Source organism: Vipera ursinii (genome assembly GCF_947247035.1).
Source record: "Vipera ursinii genome assembly, chromosome: 1".
NCBI lineage: Eukaryota > Metazoa > Chordata > Lepidosauria > Squamata > Viperidae > Vipera > Vipera ursinii.
The window spans coordinates 257,801,961-257,826,600 of NC_139512.1; the positions used below are offsets into that span (position 1 = coordinate 257,801,961).

Consider the following 24,640-nt stretch of genomic DNA (forward strand, 5'->3'; position numbering starts at 1 on the left):
AGCGGATGGGTAGGCGAGGGCGTCCGATCCTGCATGCTCCCTCTAGTGGGCGCGACTGAACTGGAAGGCGGGGACGGGGGACGGAGAGGGCTGGGGAGGGGGGGTGGGTGGCGCACGGAGCTGGCGGCTTCGGCTCGTCTCGGCTGTTCTGCAGCCGCACTCTTGCCTCAAGAGCTGCCCTGATCCACGGGCGCGCGCTCGCTCGCTCGCTCGCTCGCTCGCTCGCTGGCAGAGGCGGCTCCCTCGTCCGGGCTGTGCAGCCAGCGCCGAGCAAGCGCTGCACCTGATCGCGCCTCGCCGAGAAAGAGCGAGACGCCGGCTGGGCTGGGCTGGGCTGGGCTGAGCTGTGGAGAGACAAAAGAAGAGCCAGGCGAGGCAGAGGGTCCCCGCGGCTGCCATCTCTCCGGTTGCTCGCCGCACCCCTCGTTGGCGGACACTTGCTGCTGCAATTGAAGGACACCCCCCCTCTTTACAAAAAAAATACAACGAAAACCCACCACCCTTCATTCACTCCATGGCCGAGCAGCCCTGAGGCGTGCGGCAGCGGCTGGAGCTGGAGCCCCAAAGAGAAGCGCGCGAGCCCCCGCAGCCGCCCCCGCGGGCGCTTTCTCTGGATCCTCCGCGGGATTCTCGCCTCGGCGGCCGGGCGGCGCACGATGCGCCCTGCTGCTCTCTTCTGATCGCCAGCCCCAGCGCGATGATCTCTCCGGATCAGCAGCAGCAGCAGCAACAGCAGCCCAACCATGTCGTGGCGACCATTGAGAATCTGCCTCCCGAGGGCAGCGGCGGCGGCGGCGGCGGCCGGAGCTGCATCTCCGCCCCGCCTTCCTTCAGTGTGCGCCAGAAGATCCGTAAAGTGTTTAACAGGTGAGCTGGCTTGGAAAGCACCGCACACATCCCGGCCAGAATGGCCCTCTCCGCAGGGTCGCCTTACTTGGAAGGGAAGCAAGAGCGGCAGAAGGGGGGGGGGGCAGATCCAGAATCCTTGTGTGTGTGTCTGTGTGTCTGTGTGTGTCTGTGTGTCTCTCTCTGTGTGTTTTAATCATCGGTGAAAACGCTGGTTCGGGCTCCCCGCGGCTTCCTACATTGGGTGGGTGGGGCAGACTCGAGCATTGTGAGAGAAGGGTACTCTGCACATGTTCCGAGTAGCTGGGTCGGCCCTGGCCTGAATGGAAACGGATCGCAACACAATAAATCCTAGCCCAGTCTCGAATGCAAGTCCCAGTAGAAAAGGTCCTCTGGGCACCACTACATCGAGTGGAGTTCCCACCGAAGAAGTCTCAGCCTGGGTGCTTTTGTTTAGAGTTTCTGTGAGCAGGGATGGCGTGTCAGAAAGGGTCATCCATTTTCTTCAATACAATGGCTTTGATTAAAGAGCATCTGTCATGATGGAGGGTAGCTTGTAAGGAGAGAGTCTTCTGAGAATCTCGTGGGACTAGCTAGTGGCTGGGAAAGGGGCAAAATGGAAGCCTGATTTTTTTGGAAGCAGCACTAAAATACTGATCACAACCCAGAAACACATCCTCACCAGAAGAAAATACAGGAGGGATGGCAACAAAACCAATATCTTGCCATTTCCTTCTTTCTGTCCTCCTCAAGCTCAGCTTACAGAATGGAAGGGCTCCAAGCATTTTTTCATTGTGGTAGATGTTTTTGGAAAAAAACTAGCTTTGGTCCCTGCTTTTTTTTGTGCATCTGGCAAAGTGCAGGGGAAACTTGACCCTGTTGATCCAGATATCCTGGAGCAGGGCAGGAATGCCAAACTGGAAAGGCTAACTCTTGTGGAGTTCCTTTCCTTGTATAGGGATGAAGGCAAAGTTTCTTTATTTACAACTGAAGTGTCTTCTGATCCTGGCAGTTAGGAAACAGCCCATTCGGTTGGGGAAATATATAGCATTTGTGAGTTGGTCAGGAATCTTAATCTCTTAAGAAAAAGATCTTTTTAAACAGCCCTTTGTACAGTACCAGGAATCTTTCCTGCAGCTTATGCTGTGGTTCTGGAATAATATAGCTTCATTTCCGTTTTTTTTCCCCCTGTGAAAATCATCAGCAGTGAGAAATGATTGTGCAGTGCCATTTCAAGTATCAGTGGGAAAATCTCCAAGGAACTTATTGAAGAGGGGAGGATTTGGAAACCCCTCCAAGTTGATTAATTTTATTTGCAATGGTCTACATTGTGGTTATTTTTAGTATTCCAAACAAATGAAGCTTTTTGCTTCCCAACTGTTTCATAGGACTCGGATTAGTTCAAGTCTGCCTGTTCTTGATAGAGGAAAATTCTCATTGTCGGAATGATCTGAATTTATAACATACAAAGCGAGAGAACATGTTGGTGAGGCAAAGCTATGATTGCCTTGGCAGGCAGCCTATAATAAGGGGAAAATATAGGAAAGGAATTGCATAAATTTACAAAAGAATCTCTGTTTCAAGATCAATTGATTTTAAAACTGTAATCTCTTTCAAATGGTAAATCCTCAGTTTATTTGTTCTATGTCCGATGAAAAATGAACAGATTATCTTCCATAATCTCCTTAATGAGATATGTGACAGGCAGACTTTCTTGTGAATTCATTGATGCTAGATTGAGAGAGGCAACCTTTTGATGGCCATGAGCTGCACCTAACTTTTTTTTTTGCGGGGGGGGGGGGGCTGAGCTGAGTATGTCAAAGTGGATGGGCTGAAACACTTGGGAGCAGTATTGAGTAATTTATTCATTATTTAACCAATAAGATGTACAGTTTAGTTTTCTTATAATTTCCATATGGCAGTAGGACAAAACTGTGCAGTTGGCTTTAGGTGGCTATAATTCCATGAAAGATGAGCATATGGGCCTTGTATCCCTATTTGATGGGAAAGTGAATACCTTCTGTTGTGTCAGAAATGGGCAACTTGTGACCCTACAGCTGTTGTTGGATGCTGATTCTCCTAAATCCCAGTTGGTAAGGGCTAAAACTGATGAGCTGGGAGTCATTGATTGTCAGACTAGACAGGATTTTATGTGAACACATGTTTCTGACTTTAAGGCTGGGAAAAACAATGGCTCAAAGTCTTTTAACTGAAAAGGATGGGAGAAAAGCACCAGGTTTTAAAACTTCAGTCTACCAATATGTGCAGTGCTATTCTGTAGAAGGCAGATGTGCTTTGTGCTAAGACTGCTATGAAGTAGCTTATTTAGTCTTGTTGAATCTGTGGACATTTTGCTGTTTAGGAATGTAGGATTCTGTTTCTGCAGCATTTATATTTAGTGTCATACTGGGAGATGCCAGCCCTAATCAGTAAGGCCAGTTGTGTGAGATGGTGCTGTTGTAGTCCATTCCTTTGGAGCACTATCAGGGTTCAGTTCCACAAATGCTGACTAGGGTTGAAAAAAAACTGTTAGGCAAACCTATAAAAGGTTTGGATTGGAGGTTGAGTGTGATTCTGCATGTTGCCTTGACCAAGTTGTTGCCTTAGCTCAGGGGTCTTCAAACTTGGCCCTTTTATGACTTGTGGACTTCAACTCCCAGAATTCCTCAGCCAGGCATGCGGGCTAAGGAATTCTGGGAGTTGAAGTCCACAAGTCATAAAATGGCCAAGTGTGAAGACTCCTGCCTACGTTAGCCTGTTGAATGAGCTATGTCATCAAGCGTTTGGAGATAGCATGTACGAAGAATTATGTTTGTTTACCTGGCTTTCAATTCAGTGTGCAGGGCACATCAGCCACATACTGGTAGTAGCTGTACTCTTTTCATATCTAAAGAAAAGTGTTATTGTACACACTGCATTCCAAAATTAGAGTGCCTCTGAGTTTTACTACTAACAAGAAATCTTTATGAGCATCAGTTTTTGTATGATTTCTGAAAAGGTAATATGAACTGAACTCTGTATAGAAGATAATTTATTCTGACTTAAAGGCATGCTGCTTAACTCTGTGTGAATGGAGATATTCTGATGCAATCCATCTATCATAGTCAAATAATAATTTTTCCTGATGGACATATGGCTAGCTTATGGATTACTTTCTGTTCCTCACATGGGCTGATCCATTACATTAGCAGTCATTTCACTCTCATGGTGACCAGCCGTAAAGTTAGTATTAACCACTGCTTATCTCCAGAGCAAAATTAAAACTCAAACTCTGAAATACACCTTCAATTCCAGTGAGGTATTGCTAGAGATAATTGTAAGTCGCATTATTTAGATGTCATGGCTAACAATAGTTATGGTAAATAAGAGTGGAGGATAAGAGGGTAGGAATATTGTATGAATAGGTACATGCTGCCATTTAGATGTCTTGGACTACTGCAACCTATTACAGTTAGAGAATTAGAAAGCGAATGATGGGAAATGTAATTAGTTGGTGTCACAAAGATGTTCTCTCTACCCTTTTTAGCATTTTAACTTTTAGTACCATTGACCTATCTTTTAATTCTGTCTTTTAACTTTATTCTTGGTTATGCTTTTATATTTTGTGACATGTTTTAATTTAATAAAATGGCCCAGAGCCATTTAAGCGAGATGGGTGCTATAGAAATGTGATGAATAAATTTAAAAATATACAGTCATCATGTTACCTACCTTGTGATTGAGGAATGCCTGTGAATGCAACATTTTAAAATAATATAGGAATACTAACTCTTAAAAGTTTTTTTAAAATTGATATTTGAAATCTTCTCGTTGAGTGAAGAGATATTTCAGTGTAGAGTCTTAATTAAGCCTCACTCCTAGTTTGAAAATGACTGAATAAAGAAGTGCAATTTAATTTCCCAAGCATTTCCTCAAATTTGTGCTGATATTATGTAGGCATTTATGCTATGAAGTTTTAGGAAGATATAAAGAAACTGTGTGTGTGTGTATGTGTGTGTATGTACACACACACACACACACACACACACACACACATATATATATATATATGTGTGTGTGTGTGTGTGTGTGTGTGTGTCAAATGTTAACTATTTATATAGTTTATATATATATATATATATATATATATATATATATATATATATATATATATATAGAGAGAGAGAGAGAGAGAGAGAGAGAGAGAGAGAGAGAGAGAGAGAGAGAGAGAGAGAGAGAGAGAGAGAGAGAGCCCTATTGGTTATAGATAGAGACTGCTGGAAGCAAATAAAATCTTAAACTAACACAGTCATTATTGATTGAATATACATCTGACTGAAAATTTTATTCAAGGTTCTGGCTCCAGAGAGCTTTAAAGGGAATTAATATATTCATTCTTTCTTGCCCTTGCTTCAAATACCACTCTAGTATTCTTTCTTTTGCCTGGAATAAATTTCCTTTTTATTGCTTAACCGTTATAGTAATTGATAGATCCTTTAAAATAAATGCCAACCTAGACTTTTTACTGGACTAAATGAGCTGGGCAGTTATGGTTGTTGGTTGTCACAGCTGTAAAGCAGGTGATTGCAATGGTTGTGACCTACAGTGTAAAGCCCTACATGATATTGGGCCAGGCTATCTATGAAACCTTCTTCATTCCATTCCATCAGCCTGCCCCACCCAGTCAGGCTAAAGAATTCCAACTGGTGGGAATTAGAAAGAGAGCCTTATCTGCCATTGCCCTGCCCTACATAAGAAAGGCTGAGTGCCAAAGAATTGAGGCCTTTGAACTATGGTGCTGGAGAAGACTCCTGCGAGTCGCTTGGACTGCAAGGCGATCAAACCGGTCAGTCCTATAGGAGATTAACCCTGACTGCTCTTTAGAAGGTCAGATCCTGAAGTTGAAACTCAAATACTTTGGCCACCTAATGAGAAGGAAGGACTCACTGGAGAAGAGCCTAATGCTGGGAAAGGCTGAGGGTAAGAGAAGAAGGGGACGACAGAGAATGAGGTGGTTGGATGGAGTCACTGAAGCAGTAGGCGTGAGCCTAAATGGACTCCAGAAGATGGTAGAGGACAGGAAGGTCTGGAGGAACATTGTCCATGGGGTTGCGATAGGTCGGACATGACTTTGCAACTAACAACAACAACACAGAATTTTCTGCAGGGGAGCACACAGTTGTGGGGCTGGTTAAAGCCCCCAAAGCCCTCCCTTTGACTTTTAACTAATTTTAATCTCTTGCCTCCTCTTAAATTTTTTAACTTTTATATGTACTGTTTTCTATTTAACATTTTATTGTACACCTCCCACAGTCCCTCATGAGGGAGAAAGGTGGTACAAAAATGAGAAAAATAAACAAATAAATCTAAAGACTTCATGGTACTAGTTTGTCAATTTGCACGTTATTCTGTGAAGAGATAGATCTAAAAAAGAAAAGGTAAGGATAAAGAGGGTTCCCTGTCTATTGAATACTACATGGGGCTGCCCTTGAGGACCACCCGGAAGCTCCAACTGGTACAGAATGCAGCCGCGAGAGTTGTGTTGGGAGTCTCCCGATACTCCCACGTTACACCTCTGCTCCGTGAACTGCATTGGTTGCCAGTTGTCTTCCGGGTGAGATTCAAGGTACTGGTAATGGTGTTCAAAGCCCTCCATGGCATGGGGCCGGAGTACCTTAGGGAACATCTGCTGCCGGCATCAAGCTCCCTGCGCCCTGTGCGTTCCCACAGAGAGGGCCTCCTCAGGGTGCCACCGATCAGAGAATGTCGATTGGTGGCCCCCAGGGGGAGATCCTTCTCTGTGGGCGCTCCGGAGCTGTGGAATCACCTACCGGTAGAGCTCCGGATGGCGCCCGATCTTCGCTCCTTTCGTCGCGATCTCAAGACGTTTCTGTTTGTACAAGCCGGCCTAGCCTGATGGGGATTGGTGGGGTTTTTTATTTTTGGTGTCTTAATTTTATCTTGGGGTTTTAGAATTGTATTCCAATTGTTTTAACTTGGGCAATCATTTAATCTCTTTTTAATGTTTGTATTTAGTATTTTATTCTGCCCTGTGAACCGCCCTGAGTCCTCAGGGAGAAGGGCGGTATAGAAATATTATTAAATTAAATTAAATTAAAATTACTATCTAGATGCTGTAGATTGAAAGAGTATAGGATACAATGGAAGAGAGCATGACCAATCTGAACAGCGTACAGGAAAACTGCACCCCATAAAATTCTGCACCAGATTCCACTTGTAATATTTCTATGTGCTGTCTCCTAGCTACTCAGACTTAACAGCTATCTCAACCCGATGGCCTCCAGATGTGTTGAGTTATGGGAGAGGAAGTCTTACACTTCTGGAAGGCATTAGAGTGAGGCAGATTTGAGCCTAGCAATACTATTAGAAGGGGTCAGATAGCAGTCTAATAACTAGATTAGAAATGTTAAGTGTCAGTCTACTCTGCTTTGCTACAAGTAACAGTGTGGAAAGCCAATAAGATAAGAGATAAATAATACCAATTTTTTTAGGAAGCATATTTTTTTCCAAAATTAAAAATGGCTTTGAATTATTTATCCTAAAATTGATACAGTACATGGTTAAGACACCAGAAAGCAGGAGACCATGAGTTTAAGTCCCGCCTTAGCTAGGAAAACCACTGGATGACTTTGGGCCATTCACTTTCTCTCAACCCAACTGACTTCACAGAATTGTTGTTGTGGGGAAAATAGGAGGAGGGAGGCATTGGATATGTTTGTGGCCTTGACTTATTTATAAAAAAAATAAGGTGGGATATTAAATACATACATACATACATACATAGATTTTCTCCAAAACTGTTTAATAGGGTGCTGAAGAGTCACTAAGCTGAACATAACTGATATTATTCATCCTTTCAAATCTTATTTTGTTTTCCAGTTTTCAGCACTTTATAAAATGCAGACTGTACCTCAACAAATAGATATACTGCTAAGCTTGTAAGTCGCCCTGAGTCTTCGGAGAAGGGCGGGATATAAATGGAATTAAAAATAAAAAAAATAGATATTTCTAATATCAAATTTTTCCAGAATTCTCGATTGCAATATATGTGTTGCTAGATGTTCTCAATTCCTAGCAATCAGCTTTCCAATATATGTCAACATTCCAGAAGCAAAAACAGGAAGAATAGTACTGAGCCCTGCTAATTAAAGTGAACTTGTTCTGTACCAGTTGACTATTTAAATCTAGTTTATACCTTCCACCTCAACTTTGCTAAGCAAAACCTCACAGCAGGGGTCTCCAAAGTTAGTAACTTTAAGGCTTGTGGATTTCAAATTTTCAGAATTTGAATGGCTGAGGAATTCTGAGAGTCGAATTCCATAATTCTTAAAGATGCCAAGTTGGGAGACCTCTGCCTTATGGCTTGTGAGGAGGTATCCAGAGAAATCCAGTTTTATCCCTAAAATTCTGAATGTTTAAAACTCAGGATACCAATTTGGCTGAATTGCAGATACTGATTCTTGACATCTAAATTTAGCACTATGTTTTCTTTTTTAAAAAATCCATCATTTAAAACCATAATTGAAATTACTTTAATCGAACGCTTCCCTTCAATGCCCTGAACCCTACGCTAACTTTATATACAGTACATACAGACATACAAACGCACCCATGTCCATCTGAATCTTCTAAGACCTCTGAAATGTTGGTGAGGTCAAGGATCCATCAATCAGGGTATAAGGTATTCCAGAGTATAGTTTTCTTCGAGAAAATAAAACTTAGTAATAATTTATACCAAAAAGCTAAAAATAAAAGCTGCAAATTAAATTAGCTGAGTCTCATTAAGTCTCTTCCATTGAATGTGTTTGGAGAAGCCATGAGAACAAGACAGCCTTACTCACTATGATTAGAATTAGGATTATTATTACAATTAAAATAAGATTTTTTTTAAAAAAAATAACTTTTTTTCAATTCACAGCATCAGGCTCAGGTGACCAGTCAGTTGATCAATTTGTCTTGCAACTGATGGGTCAATGTACCGTTGATCCAAAAAAGTAGACCTTGTACCTGTGAGAAAAAAAAAGCCAGCAAGAAAAAAAATAGAATTAAAATGAAAACGAGAATTTTGAAGCAAATCATGGATGCTTCACGACATTGTTTTTTCATGGTAGTTGCTGGTTCTTCACAAATTAATTGCCACAGCAGTCTTACTAATGCTAATTATTTCTAAGTCAGAAAATATGTCTAGAGTTATATGGAATTACTGAAATTATAGAGAAAGATTTATTTTAATTTAGACTGAATGCCAACAGAAGTGATTTGATGACCTGGAGTGACTCTCCATTGAAATCATTTTAGAATCCCAATATGACCAAACATAGATATTTAGGGTGCTTGCCAGAAATATGATATCCATATTTCTACACCTGTTATTTAAAAATGTAAACACAGTATTTTGCAAAAAATAATTTTAATTACAATTTATTTATTGCTTTTTTAAAAAGGAACTAAATTTGTAACCCTACGGTATCCCAGTTAGCAAACTCAATCAGTTAGTAAGGCAGACAGCCATCTGTATGGCATTTCTTCTGTTAATTAAAAGAAACTGGAGGATCAGATGGGTTTGCCTTTTCAAGTCCTGCAGAACAAATGCTCCTAACCTTGAACACTTGAGCTTTATTGTGCAAAATAAAAGAATGATCTTCTGATGTGATTTTGTGTGAAGAGGGAACAAAGAGCTCTTTAATTTTAGAGCACTGGGAAAAGTATGAATTTGAAGCCTCTTTTATATCACATTGCTTCCCCTTCTCTTTCTCTCTCATCAAAAACTGTGTTTGAACTATGATTGTTCTGTGCAACATTAATAAAATTCAGAGGTGTATAAATTATTGCACATCATGGTCTAAGATTTGGACTCCAAGCAAAATAAGAACTTTTTCAAGAGATATCTGGTGGTGACAACTAAGTATATAAATATAGGGATGACCATATTTTGGGCTCTAACTAGAGTCAGCTGCAAAATACATAGGAAGCTGAATATAGAATTGGAGAAAATGGGCTCATGAGACTATGTTTAGCCCAGTTTTCAGTTGTAGAAATTGAAAGTCACCCACACATCCTTTCATTTATAACTTTCATGACACTTTCCCCATTCCTAGTGTGAGCAACCTTTCTTAATTTAGAAAGTGGAGAGGCATTTGGTTTGGTTTGGGAAGTAAGGTTAGTTTTGTTGTTGTCTGTTTATTTTACTTATTTATTAAATTTATTATTTATTAAATTTGGGGTGTTCTGCACCTGCACTGAAAGTGGCTTGGTTAAGTACTTTTAATATAACTTAATTTTAATAGTGCAACTTAACTCTTTCCTTAATACTGCCAAATTTCCCTTTAAAATGGTTTTAATTGGATTTTTTATTTCTTTCTGTCCTTAAACCTCTTACAGGGTTATTCCAGATTTGCATGCAGTGAACAGGTTGTGATTTGTTAGCTACATAGGGAAGCTCATTGATGGCTGCCATAAACTTGACAATCACAGTAGGTAGTTAAAGGGAACTCTGATAATCTTGAGGAAATAAATTGAGCAGGCTTAATTTAGATATAGGTAGATCGTTTTCATCTCCTTCCTTTCTTTTCTTGTAGTATAGAATTTACAAGAATGTAGCAGATAAGACTTCAGGAGAATGCAAACATCTTTAGTAGTGTATCTTAAACAGCAGAATCTTATTTCTCTTAAAAACATGAGTGCAAGTGCATTTGTAACACAGGTAGTCCTTGACTTTTGACTGTCATGAAGCCTGCCAGTAATGTTTGTGAGATGTGACAGTGGTAAAGCAGGTCACCCATGTGACTAATCCAATTTTACAACCTCTTTTGCAGTGGTCATAAAATGAACACTGCAGTCATACAGTAAAGCAATGCTATAGTCATTAAGCAAACCCACTGTTTACTCTGGGGTATTTGTGCAAAAAATTGGAAGTAAATGCTGGTTTTGGGAGAGAACCGGTCTAATGGTTCATAGCCCAAAAAAGCAAAAATCTGACACACGTCAGAATCCCTATTTTTATGTGTTTGCATGATAAAAGAAACAGTCTTTAAATTATGATTGTTTGGGGCTTTTCAGTCAATATATAGAACTTTAGCTGAATAAATGCTATATATTCCTCTGTGTGAATGTGTACATGTTCCATTTCTACTGTACTTATCGCTGTTTACATGAAACTGTACACATCTGGAAATGACATCTCCCACCCTGCCCTTGAATATATTGATTTCTTCTTTCTCAGAATTTTTTCCCCTTCATTCCTATTAGCATCTGCTGGACTTAAATGAATAAGGATCACCAGTTACCAACCTTTTACTAACATGCTACTTTGTGAAAAGAGCAATGTCTAGAAAAGACATTGTAGAAAAGATTCCTTATGATAATCCATAGATTCTCAATTTTGGGGCCATGATTATGATTGCTGAAAGCTGGGATGACATTAAATCCTCCTCTTCCTGAACTTGAGTGGTCTTTGCTGAGCTGCTGGGGCATGGGGGCTCTCTTTTGATCTTCAAGGGCACTCAAGACTGGGTTGAGGGTGCTGTAACACAGAATGGGACAACTCTCCACAGCCATTTTGCTGTGAACAACCCGCCGTGGCCATCTTGCTGCAGGACAACGCTGCAGGATAACTCAATGTGATATATGTTATCCTCCACTGTTAACATTTTGCTATTATTTCTATTGACAAAAATGGAAACAATGTCAAAGAAACTGTGGCGGATAACATTTATATTGCGTTGACAACTGTCCTGCAGCAAATTGTCCCATGACAAAATGGCCACAACAAGATGGCTGTGCCGGCTTGGCCATGGCAGGATGGCGGGGGTGAGATGGCCGTGGCGAGTTGGCCTAGACCCCAACTGCAACAGACGCTGCTCTGAGTCAAAGGTCACTGAAAAAATGGGTTGAGAGAGAATTCTTAGAGTTATCTAGCTCTGTCTGCACAAACCTAGCTTGCACATATATAGCTGGATCTTATCAGAGCAGTCTGACAATTTTATTAATGGGCGGGAAAGGCCACACAAATTCATTTATTGTTTTAGGGAGTCATAGCACCACAAAGCCTGAGAACTCCTGTGTTGTCTCCTTTCCATCTGGCTGATGTATAGCTCATGGTGAGGTTTGTTTCCTCAATTAAAACTCTGTTTCTTTTTTCACACCCTACTGAGGGTGGGGGGCAAGCTTGCAATTTGAAATGGACATTTTCTCTTTCTGAGGAAATTACCTTAAGATACCAGAAATTGTGATCTCACAAATCTGGAGCTGACCAGTTTGAGAAATTGTTCTATTCCTTTCCTTTATTTCTTCAGATATTGCTCTTCCTCTTCTGGTTTTACACTGCATAGTAGTCATATCTGTAAATTTCACCAGAGCCGAGCTGCACAATCTGTGCTCTTCGAGATGTCACTAAATCAGAATCTCCAGTGATCCCAGTCATCGCTGTCAGTGGTCTATTATAGTTCAGCCACATATAAGGACCCAAGGCTCTTCCTTCCAACAGGGTAGTGATGAGAGAGAGCAATAAAGCATCAGCTTTATCATTGCCCATTGGTCCACATCAGATGAGGTGTATCAGAATATTAATTCATTATATACACAATGCTGATTAAATGATTGGCATTTTAAAAGAAGCTAAAAACCCAGCAACTTATAAAAAATGGGACCGTGCGAAAAGCAAAGGGAAAGCCACAAGTGAGGAAAACATAGTTTGGAAATCACCCTAATTTCTTACATGGCAAAAGAGTAGGAACAACTATTCAGCATTAATGACAGCGATAGAAGCTGCCATCCGTTTTGCATTGAAAATAGGACTGCACTCTCAAGCAAACTTTTTGAAGTAAGGTGATGGTGGTTGTCATGTAAATATTAGTAAAAAGGTAAAGGTTCCCCCGCACATGCGTGCTAGTCGTTTCCAACTCTTGGGGCCGGTGCTCATCTCGGTTTCAAAGCCGAAGAGCCAGCGCTTGTCCAGGGATGTCTCTGTGGTCATGTGGTTGGCATGACTAGACGCCAAAGGCGCACGGAATGCTGTTACCTTCCCACCGTAGTGGTCCCTATTTTTCTACTTGCATTTTTTACATGCTTTCGAACTGCTAGGTTAGCAGAAGCTGGGACGAGCAACAGGCACCCACTCTGTTACTCGGGATTTGACCCGCCAAAGTGCCGACCTTCTGATCGACAAGCTCAGTCCCTTATGTAAATATTGTACAGTGTTTGTTTCTACAGAGCAATTTCCTTCTCCATTTTTCCCCCTGGGATTGTAGTCACATCCGAACTTCATGCGAACAGCTGTTAGGATTGTTTGCTGGATGGTTCTTTGTTCAATGTAGCCCTATGATAATATCAGGAGACATGTACATTTTCACATTCCCTGTAGGTATTTAATTGGATGCTTCAGGACACAGGAGTTTGGGCTGAAGGAAACAACAATTATTCATTAGGTGATGCCTGATGTTTCCAAAAGCCCCAGTCAAAAAGACTAGTGATAGAAGTTGTTCTCTAGTAATATGTACAAGGTCCCAGATTATCAATATTTGGATTATCTGAAGCTTCCATCTAATCAAAGATTTTTCTTCATTTTTTTCTTCTTAAAAGAAATGTACTCTGCCCTCCCAGCATGGAAAACTATATAAATCAGGAGAGATTTTTTTTGTTGTTGTTGTTTCAGATCGACCTGGAAGCAAAAAAGGCTAAATTCTCTTGAGTTTTGAAAAATATGTGACAATGGCCTGAAGTCATTTATGCAATTATAACTGGTGGCTACAGGATTTTTTTAAAAAGCCCTTCTGTGCCATTTGCTCTGAAAAAAAGGAAGAGAAAGAAAGTCTCACAAGGCAGTGCATGCACATTTAAATCACAAAGGTTGCTAGCGGGCTTCCAGAGAGTCATTGTGGGATTGTGCCCAGCTTTTGTCACAATTCAATATGGAACATTGAATTGGGAGATGGGAGTGGAGGGGAATCTTTTTCCATATGTGCTAGAGATGAAGTGAGGTGACTTCCTAAAGTGGAGAGAAAAGGCAAAAGAACAATATGTAAATGGTGTTAATGAGGCTTTCAAGTGGAAGGATATTATCCTCAGAGGCACCTTCAGTTTCCGATCTTTTTGTCAACATAATGAAACAGCATTGTGCCACTGCAATGCAAGCACATGTACAAAAGGAGTAGAGTTGCATCATGATGGATAGGCTCGGCTTTCATTATCCTTCCCCCCCACTCCACCCCCACTTGACCTCCCTTGCAGATACTTCTGACTGTCAGAGTCATGCTCAGCACTTAAATGTTCTTCGGCCCTTGATACAATGCAGTGAAGTTCTCTCTATCCTGTATTTTATTTTACACCCCGTTACCATCTAACTCAGTGTCTTTGGAAAATAAGAGATGTTTATGCATAGTTCAGTATCAAAATAGTGATAGAGCGCCAATAAAATGCTGCCTTCTAAATACACCTAATGATTTGTGGAAGGGAATCTGGGGAAGGACAGGAGCTCTCTTGCAATATGCCTTTTGGCGGGACAATTCCCGTGAAGGTGTACTGCTTAGTGTGATATTCCGAAGAGGTATGCTTACTGGGTACCTCTGGTATGTGGAGGAATTTTCTTCCCCTTACCCAGATCCAGCTTCAGGGAAAGGGGTTAGTTAGTGCCTCTTGAACCAGGGAGGCTTCGAAAGAGCAGGCACATAAATGACTTCATAGAGAACTCTGGAGAATGGACAGAGCAGCTTTAATGTGCTAATGAGGGGGAGACCAGATGCCAGAAGTGATCAGAGGAGCTCTTTGTGAATCTGTCTCTTTGAGATGGCTGAAGCCTCTGTCCTTATCGCTGCTGCTGCTCACAGGCCGGGGAGAGACACTGAGGCTCTTAGTGAGGTGTTCCTCGCCTTAGCTCAGCAAAGAACCCTATAAATCAACATCCGAATGCTGATGAGGATAACTCATCAGGGCAGAGCAAAGGTGGAAAGGCAGTTCAGATCGATGGTCTGGTGTACAGAACTTTTCTTTTCTGCAGGCATCAGGGTGGGGCAGATGTCAGGAAGATGGATTTTGACTGCTGCCTTGAATTTCAGGGTTTCTGATTGAGGTTTGGGGTTTTGTGATTCAAAGGGCACCAGATTAACAAGGTTTAAAAAGGAGGTAGGCATGGAGATAGATTTTACAGTTTTGTACTAAGTCCATCCAAAAGAGGTGATTAAAGACTATTTGAGTCAAAGGAGAATACTAAGATTTTATAATTCACAAGTTCTATCTGTTTAATATACTGATGACTGAAATGGACAAATTATTCCCTACGAATGAAGGCAAATATCAAGGTAATGTTGCAGAATCCAGTCTGGGTCAGTCACTGTCTTGTCTTTTGGCTAGAGAGAAGTTCCCTGAACATGGGCTCTGGCGTGAGTTCGAAAGCTCAGAAGACAAAATTTCTGGTCCCGGTGACTGACCCAGATTGGATCCTGCAAAATTATTCCTTAATCCAAATGTTTTGAGAATTTCTTGAAAATTTGCATTGGAAGGGAAACTCCACCTTTCTTAGCAATAAAATTCCACTTTTCCTTAGGAGATTTGGTTGGTTCCCTCTGAAAACTATTGAATAAAACTTTTAAAGCCTACTTTTCATATTGCCAGGGTGATGGACTAGCTTTTCCTCTGCACATTTCCCTCACTTTCTGTCAAGGTAATGATTTAGAACATGGGTGTCAAACTCGCAACATCACGTGACTTGTTGCAACGTGTCATGACTCTTTTTGCATTGCTGGCAATGGGGTGGGCATGGCTTCGGTATGATGAAACCAGCCCATGGGCTGGCAGTTTGACACCCCTGATTTAGAAACTAACCAACTGATTAAGATGTATGATGTAATGATGGGAATGACTTAGCAGGGTCTATGTCCCTTTAAGAGCCATCTGGGTCTGTATCCCTTTAAGAGCTTTGTATAAAAGGGAAGGCTTCACAGATGTACTCTCTCTTCTGTTTCCTGCTGTGATTGCTGTGTGTTGGAGACTGCTGTATTAGCACGTGTATGTATATTGTTCCTGGTGTATGATATTGTAGATAGTGTAAGATAAACCACCAGTTAATGTAGACCACTGTTTACTGTGTTTACTCCTGAGTTATCTCCTAGTGCAGGAAGACTGTGCATGCTCTGACACTTTCCTTTAATCAGACTTCAGATTTCTTTTAATGGTGAAAATGTGCAGTCTTATAATATGTTGAACTATGGTTCAGGTTACGCTTGATAAACCATGATGATATTTTAAAAATGATGGAGGTGATAATGAGCTAAATCTACCTCATTTTACTTATTTTATTTCATTGGGTTGGCCTAATATGAACACATCTTGGTCAGAACACTTTACAATGCTTTTTGTATGTGTGCAGTAGTCACTAATCAGATGGCATTTTCCATTTGTTAGCTGTTGGGAAGGCAACTTGTAATATTAAAAGTCCTTCGATTTATTCTTCTGGAATAGAGATCTTGGTAGCATACTGATCTAATTGTGTGGGAATAGACACAGATGTATGTCAAAGTTAAACTAGACCCAATAGAATCACTGGGATTTAAATTAATAATTTAAATCTCATTGATTTCAGGGGCTTTACAGTATATAAAAAAAGTGCTACCGCCCAACGTCGAGGGTAAAATACATTAATATGCCTCAAATGTAACAATGTTACCAGGGTCATTGTTTATTTGTTTCTTGATTGTGCCTTAAAATTAATGTTGACCCTTAGCAACTGCCTGGACTAGACTCTGAAGTTTTCTTTGCAGGATTTCAGAAGTGCTTCCTAGGGCTAAGAGAGAATGATTGGCTCAAAGTCCCCCAGCTGGATTCATGCCTAAAGTGGAATTAGGACTCACATCTCCTAGTTTCTACCCAGGTGCCGTAACCATACTGGCTATACCACACTGGCTCTTTCATCAAGATCATATAGGTATGAAGAATGAGTCAGGAAGTATTTGTAGCAGAGAATGAGTGTTCTTGTTCCACAGGGAGAAATGAAAAGTACATGTTAGCCTGGACCAGGGGTCTTCAAAGTTGGCCCTTTTATAACTCGTGGCCTTCAACTCCCAGAATTCCTCAGCCAGCATGCCTGGCTAAGGAATTCTGGGAGTTGAAGGCCGCAAGTCATAAAAGGGCCAACTTTGAAGACCCCTGGCCTGGACCTTTCTGCAGGACAGAGATTACCATCTCCATTGCTTGTGCATGGTTGGAATGAGGAGGAACTTCAGCAACAATATTCTCTCCATATTTGCTAGTAACTAAAACTAATCTAAAAGAAAAAAAATTGAGAATCAAGTCTTATCTTCAAGGAACACCTTAAATTCCAAGTTTGCAGTTGCTCAAATGTGCCAGAAAGATATATAGGTTCACAGCCTGTCTCCATGAATATAGCCACCACCAAGTTACTTTATATAAAGAAACTTCTTTTGTTGCACGTCCGAAGAGAGCAACAGCTGATCTTCAGGCTATGTTCCAAAGGCTCATGGTCACCAGAGATGGTGAAGTTCCTGACATGGAATGTTAATGGCTTAAATTCACCACAGAAAAGAAAGAAAGTATTTTTTATCTGAAACAACATAAAAATGACATTGTTTGCTTACAAGAGACACATATTGCATTAAAAGACCAAAAGTATCTGATTAATTCCCGATTGGGAACACATTCTGCATCCTTTGCTCCGGACAAGAAGGCTGGAGTGGCCATTTATTTAAGAAAAGACTTTTCGGCAAGATTGATTGAATCGGATAAACTAGGGAGATATGTTAGTATTTAATTGATACTACAAGAAACTTCTTTTGGGGCTTGTTTTGTTACTGCAGCATCTACTTACTGGTTTTTACTCTGTGGAGACTAGCACAGTGCTTGAGTTATTCTCTCTTCCTGCTTCCTCTTTTTTTCCTTTTCTCCTGATTGCCTTCAGCTGCAAGTTTTCGGTAGCTTGTACATTGACCATTCAGCTGCATAGGACTTGACATTTCCCTCTCTGATAACTTGCCTTTGCATTGCTTGTGGCTTTCGCTCAAAAGTTGCTCTGCTCATCCTTGTCAAGCAGTATAAATGGAGGGAGTCTCCAGGGGATTTGCTGCTAGTAAACAGTTCTGTTCTATTACCAGGCTGCTAGAACAAGCCAGGTACCAGAACTGACAACATCTCTATCCTTTATGAGAATTCAACAGCTTTCAGGTAAGAATGCATGAGGTCTGGTAAGATTTCAGTTGTTTTAAATAAGCGGATCAGTTTTTGTTTTTCTTTTTAATATTTGCAAGACTACGAAGAATTACATAATGGTGTACACTGATCTCTGACATGCTGTAAGAAATAATTAAACCTGCATCCATTGTCACCTGTTACTGGACAATTATTATTATTTTTTTGAAAGTTTTGCTTCCTGAAAAACCTTTGGTGGTCATGAATGACTCCTTCAAACTGAACACAAACATAATTTCGTAATGACTATCATGTAAGAATCTTGAGAAATATGAAATTAACTTGAATGACTATAATATACTTAATCACATAATATTTCCGACATGCTGCATGAGTTCAACAGGGCTAAAAAGTGTTTTGCTGTTTATTTTTGTTCGTGCTCAATGTCCGATGCATCTCACTGCAGTTGGCCAGCATTGTTGGATTCCTGTTGCCCTAATATCATTTTACCATCTTGGTAATGCCCTGGTGACACCTTTCACTGTGTTGTCACTGACTATACCTAGATTTTTAGGAAAGAAGTCCAAGTGTGAATGCAAAAAATGAATCATCAGTGACATGTTGCACTCCATGGTCTTGTATGTTGTAGGGAGTTTGTAGTCTGGTGCTCTGTAATTGCCAAGAAAATTCTCAACGTTATTTTTGAATGCTTTCCGGGTGATTTTCTCTGGCCCCACTAACAGATCTTCAGATCTCTAGTCATTGATGACATATCTGATTTGTGGATCAACAAAAATGACTTCCTTAATCTTGGCATCAGTTATTCTTGGAAACGTCTGTCTCAAATAATGAAAACCGTCACTTTTCTTTTTCACAAAATTTTCCATCAGCCCAAATTTTATGAGAGGCAGAGGCAAAAATATCTTTGTTGGTTCAACAAGTGGATCATGTGCCACGTTTTTCTGTCCTGGAGTCAAATTCTTTCTGAGTGGCCATTTCTTTCTAACGTAATGCAACTCTCTTGCATAGCTGTCCCATTCACATATGTAACAACAATACTTGGTTGTTGTTGTTAGCTGCGAAGTCGTGTCCGACCCATCGCGACCCTATGGACAATGTTCCTCCAGGCCTTCCTGTCCTCTACCATCTTCTGGAGTCCATTTAAGCTCACGCCTACTGCTTCAGTGACTCCATCCAGCCACCTCATTCTCTGTCGTCCCCTTCTTCTATTGCCCTCGATCTTTCCCAGCATTAGGCTTTTCTCCAGTGAGTCTTTCCTTCTCATTAGGTGGCCAAAGTATTTGAGTTTTAGCTTCAGGATCTGGCCTTCTAAAGAGCAGTCGGGATTGATCTCCTCTAGGACTGACCGGTTTGATCGCTTTGCAGTCCAAGGGACTCGCAGGAGTCTTCTCCAGCACCATAGTTCAAAGGCCTCAATTCTTTGGCGCTCAGCCTTTCTTATGGTCCAACTTTCACTGCCATACATTGCAACTGGGAAGACCATAGCCTTGACTATACGCACTTTTGTTGACAGGGTGATGTCTCTGCTTTTTAGTGTGCTGTCTAGATTTGCCATGGCTTTCCTCCCCAGGAGCAAGCGTCTTTTAATTTCTTGGCTACAGTCCCCATCTGCAGTGATCTTGGAGCCCAGGAAAATAAAATCTGTCACTACCTCCATTTCTTCCCCATCTATTTGCCAGGAATTGAGAGGGCCAGATGCCATGATCTTGGTTTTCTTAATGTTAAGTTTCAACCCAAGTTTTGCACTCTCCTTCTTCACCCGCAACAAGAGGCTCTTTAGTTCTTCTTCACTTTCTGCCATTAGAGTGGTATCATCTGCGTATCTTAGGTTGTTGATATTTCTTCCGGCAATCTTAATTCCAACTTTTGATTCATCTAGCCCTGCCTTTCTCATGATGTGCTCTGCATATAAGTTAAATAGGCAGGGCGACAGTATACAGCCTTGCCGGACTCCTTTCCCAATTTTGAACCAATCAGTGGTTCCATGTCCAGTTCTCACTGTTGCTTCTTGACCCGCATATAGGTTTCTCAAGAGACAAATAAGATGGTCTGGTACTCCCATCTCTTTAAGAACTTGCCACAGTTTGTTATGATCCACACAATCAAAGGCTTTAGCATAGTCAATGAAGCAGAAGTAGATGTTTTTCTGGAATTCCCTAGCTTTCTCCATGATCCAGCGTATGTTGGCAATTTGATCTCTAGTTCCTCTGCCTCTTCGAAATCCTGCCTGTACTTCTGGTAGTTCTCGATCCACATACTGCTGAAGTCTAGCTTGTAGGATTTTAAGCATGACTTTACTAGCATGAGAAATGAGTGCAATGGTGCGATAGTTTGAACATTCTTTGGCACTGCCTTTCTTTGGAATTGGAATGTAAACTGATCTTTTCCAATCCTGTGGCCACTGTTGAGTTTTCCAAATTTGCTGGCAAATTGAGTGTAGCACTTTTACTGCATTGTCTTTTAAGATTTTGAATAGCTCAGCTGGAATACTATCTCCTCCACTAGCTTTGTTGTTGCTCAGCTTTTCTAAGGCCCACTTCACTTCACATTCTAGGATGTCTGGCTCGAGGTCAGTGACCACCTCATTGTGATTATCTGGGACGTTAAGCTCATTCTTGTATAGTTCTTCTGTGTAATTTTGCCACCTCTTCTTAATCTCTTCTGCCTCTGTTAGGTCCCTGCCATTTTGGTCCCTTATCATGCCCATTTTTGCATTAAACGTTCCCTTCATCTCTCCAATTTTCTTGAAAAGATCTCTGGTCCTCCCTATTCTATTGTTTTCTTCTATTTCTTTGCACTGTTCATTTAAGAAGGCATTCTTATCTCTTCTAGCTATTCTCTGGAATTCTGCATTCAATTGGGCATATCTATGTTTTTCTCCCTTGCCTTTCGCTTCCCTCCTTTCCTCAGCTATTTGCAAAGCTTCCTCAGACAGCCATTTTGCTTTCTTGCATTTCTTTTTCTTTGGGATGGTTTTGGTTGCTACCTGTTGTACAATGTCACGAACCTCTGTCCATAGTTCTTCAGGCACTCTGTCTATCAGATCTAATTCCTTAAATCTATTTGTCACCTCTACTGTATATTCAACAGGGATATGATTCAATTCATACCTGAGTGGCCTAGTGCTTTTCCCTACTTTCTTCAGTTTAAGCCTAAACTTTGCAAGGAGAAGCTCATGGTCTGAGCCACAGTCAGCTCCTGGTCTTGTTTTTACTGACTGTATAGAGCTTCTCCATCTTTGGCTGCAGAGCATATAGTCAATCTGATTTCTGTGTTGACCGTCTGGTGATGTCCATGTGTAGAGCCGTCTCTTGGGTTGTTGGCAAAGAGTGTTTGCTATGACCATCGTATTCTCTTGACAAAATTCTATCAGCCTGTGCCCTGCTTCATTTTGTACTCCAAGGCCAAACTTGCCTGTTATTCCAGTTATCTTTTGGCTTCCTACTTTAGCATTCCAATCCCCCATGGTGATAAGGACATCATTTTTGGGTGTTAGTTCTATAAGGTGCTGTAGGGCTTCATAGAACCGGTCAATTTCTTCCTCTTCAGCACTGGTGGTTGGGGCATAGACTTGGGCTACTGTGATATTGAATGGTTTGCCTTGGATTCGAACTGAGATCATTCTGTCATTTTGAGGATTGTATCCCAGTATTGCTTTTCCTACTCTTTTATTGACTATGAAGGCTACTCCATTTCTTCTGAGGGATTCTTGCCCGCAGTAGTATACCTGATGGTCATCTGAATTAAATTCACCCATTCCTGTCCATTTTAGTTCGCTGATACCTAAGATGTCGATGTTCAGTCTTGTCATCTCTTGTTTGACCACGTCCAACTTTCCTTGATTCATGGATCTTACATTCCAGGTTCCTATGGAGAAAAAATCTTTACAGCATCGGACTTTCCTTTCACCACCAGACACATCCACAGCTGAGCGTCCTTTCGGCTTTGGCCCAGTCGCTTCATTCTTTCTGGCGCTACTAGTACTAGCCCTCTGCTCTTCCCCAGTAGCATATTGGACGCCTTCCGACCTGAGGGGCTCATCTTCCAGCGTCATATCGTTTTGCCTTTTGGTACTGTCCATAGGGTTTTCATGGCAAAGATACTGGAGTGGTTTGCCATTTCCTTCTCCAGTGGATCACGTTTTGTCAGAACTCTCTGCTATGACCTGTCCGTCTTGGGTGGCCCTGCACGGCATAGCTCATAGCTTCATTGAATTACGCAAGCCCCTTCGCCACGACAAGGCAGTAATCCATGAAGGGGATTACTTGGTACATACAAGTTATATTCCAAGCAGCAGAGTGACTACTTTTAATCTTAGACATTCCAGTTATACTTGGTGTACGGGATGTGTTTCATCAAGAATTCCTTGTATTTGTATGTTTCTTTCATGTGTGCAGCATAGCCAACCAGTTACTGAAAGGGGTACATTGCCCAAACAATATTTTTATAAAAATGGTACATAATAGGTTAAATTACAGGTTATTTTCATGATCAGCAGCCAAATATCTATATAAGATACACCAAAAAGTGTTCAGGAAGGAAAATATTTGTTGTCCAGTGAAAACAGAGACATTCACACACCAGGATATTATTGACCAAGCTTTCTTGGTTATTTTTCCATCTCTGAAATTCATCTAGTAGAATGTTCTTTCATAGATTGCTAGTCTTTAATTTGAAGCTCATATATGCAGCTAATTTTATTAAGGTAAAATCATATTTACAACATGTTAGATGCTATGTTTTGTGGACATACTATAGCTCTATAATAGTGAAGAAATCTGAAGATGTAACACACCCCTAATTAATGCATTCCTAGAAAATACAGTATATGGATTAGGATTCACAGAGTGCTGGGCTGAGCAGAAAGGCTGGTCCAAGTAGATGAAGACTTTGTTGAATATTTGCAGTGAAAGGTAGAAGTCCGAAAATGCTTGACATGCAGTTTGCCTATGTGATATTGGCTGGTGTAGTTTATACGTTTTGCATATGTGTGGCTGATATTCATTAATAATGTGTATCAATTTTGTGAAAGCAATAATAAGGCTTATTGGATTGCTTTGTACAAATAGGGTCTATGGATTATTATAAGAATGAATGATAAAATCTAAGTATAGATTTTGAAATTTCATACTTCTGCTGCTAGTTCTTGAAAGGCAGTACATGTGGCAAATGGGCTTGGTACAACAGGTAGTAATGTTAATTAGCAATTATACTGGTTGCATCAAGCTCATTTGACTCATACTTCATTGTGAAGTCGTGATTGTATTACATATTTACCTAATAATCTCATGGAGTTCAGCATCAGTATTCACTAATCTTAGTGAATAAATGCCAATATATTCACAAGGCTTTTCAGAATTAAGGATGTTATTTATAAAATGGTATCACAGTAGCAACCCAATAGCTGCTGCTCTAATGCTGATAAATGGACTAATTTGGGTTCGGCAATAAGACCCTAATTATTGCTTCCCTAGCACCCAAATTAATGGCAACCTATAAACCAATTTTCACTGGGTGCAGAAGGCAATGTTCAATGTTCATTAAAATGTTAATTTGTCAAAGGTGCAATGATGCCTGTGTATCAATGTGAGAAATAAAATTCAACTCTAAGGTTGGATAATTTCAACATTTACAAATGATACATTTCTAACATCAAGAAACTAAGTGATGTTTTATATTGTGCTGGAAAAACTGGAAAAAATGTGTAAGCTCCCAGTATGCCAAATTTTACATTGTTATGTTGAAGCTGCACAATACTTTGGTGATATAGATATCTCATGAAAGATCTGGATATCCTCCTCTGCCTAGCAGCATAAATCGTGGCTTTAGATTTCTGTATACAAAGCATACTCTGTAAGATGGATTTGTGGTATCTTCCTGTTGTCCAGGGTAGCAAACTCTTTACAACAATCATTGATGGCTTGGATATAGCATCATTGGAAAACCTCCTTTTCCCAGGCAGTCTTCACACACAGTGGGACTGGAACTTCCCAAACACACTTGTGGAGACACCAGATTAGGAGACAAGTAGGTATTGAGGGAAGTGGATGTGAATTTATCTTTGTAAACATCTTATTGCATGAGACCCTTAATGCTTTTTATGGTATTGTGAGAGTTCATCAATGTTCCATTTCTTGCAGGATATTGTGGCAGGACTGTTTCTCCTGGTACATTTACTGAAAGTTCCCTTAAATTATCCTCAAGCACTAGGTATTTTTGTATGCTTTTTTCAACACAAGAAATCCTGCCAGGTTCTATTCTCTCAGCATTGTATAATAAACAGTTTAAGTTGGAAAGCAGCCTTTCTCAACCTGGTGTCTTTTAGATGTATTGGAATACAATTCCCATGACTCCATATAACTGAGAGTCAGTCACTGAATTGCAAAAGGTTGAGGAGGATTATTGAGATAATCTTGTCTGAGCTAGTTAGTTATAAAGAGTAAGGAAGATGACTTGGATAGAAATAGATAATCTGGTATCAAAGAAACAAAAGAAAGCATAGTTTAAGTACAAAACAAGCACAAAATATGCACAAGCAGTTCAAAGAAACACCTCTTTAATTCATATGGTCTAAGAAAGGGTGGAGGCACAGCACAATCAGACTTTCAAGATTGTTTTATTATAGCCACTCTCGCTAAAA

The 24,640-nt window shown here is 40.7% G+C and overlaps 1 protein-coding gene across 1 annotated transcript in view; it reads left to right on the forward strand.

Moving 5' to 3' along the window:
- Positions 1–697: 697 nt before the first annotated feature.
- SLC35F1 (solute carrier family 35 member F1) overlaps positions 698–24,640 on the forward strand; it is a gene marked incomplete at its 5' end in the record, with an annotated part of 233,651 nt that continues 209,708 nt past the window's right edge. Inside the window, one exon of the mRNA XM_083355627.1 lies at positions 698–867. Coding sequence (XP_083211753.1) covers positions 698–867 — 170 coding nt within the window. The remainder of the gene's footprint in view (positions 868–24,640) is intronic.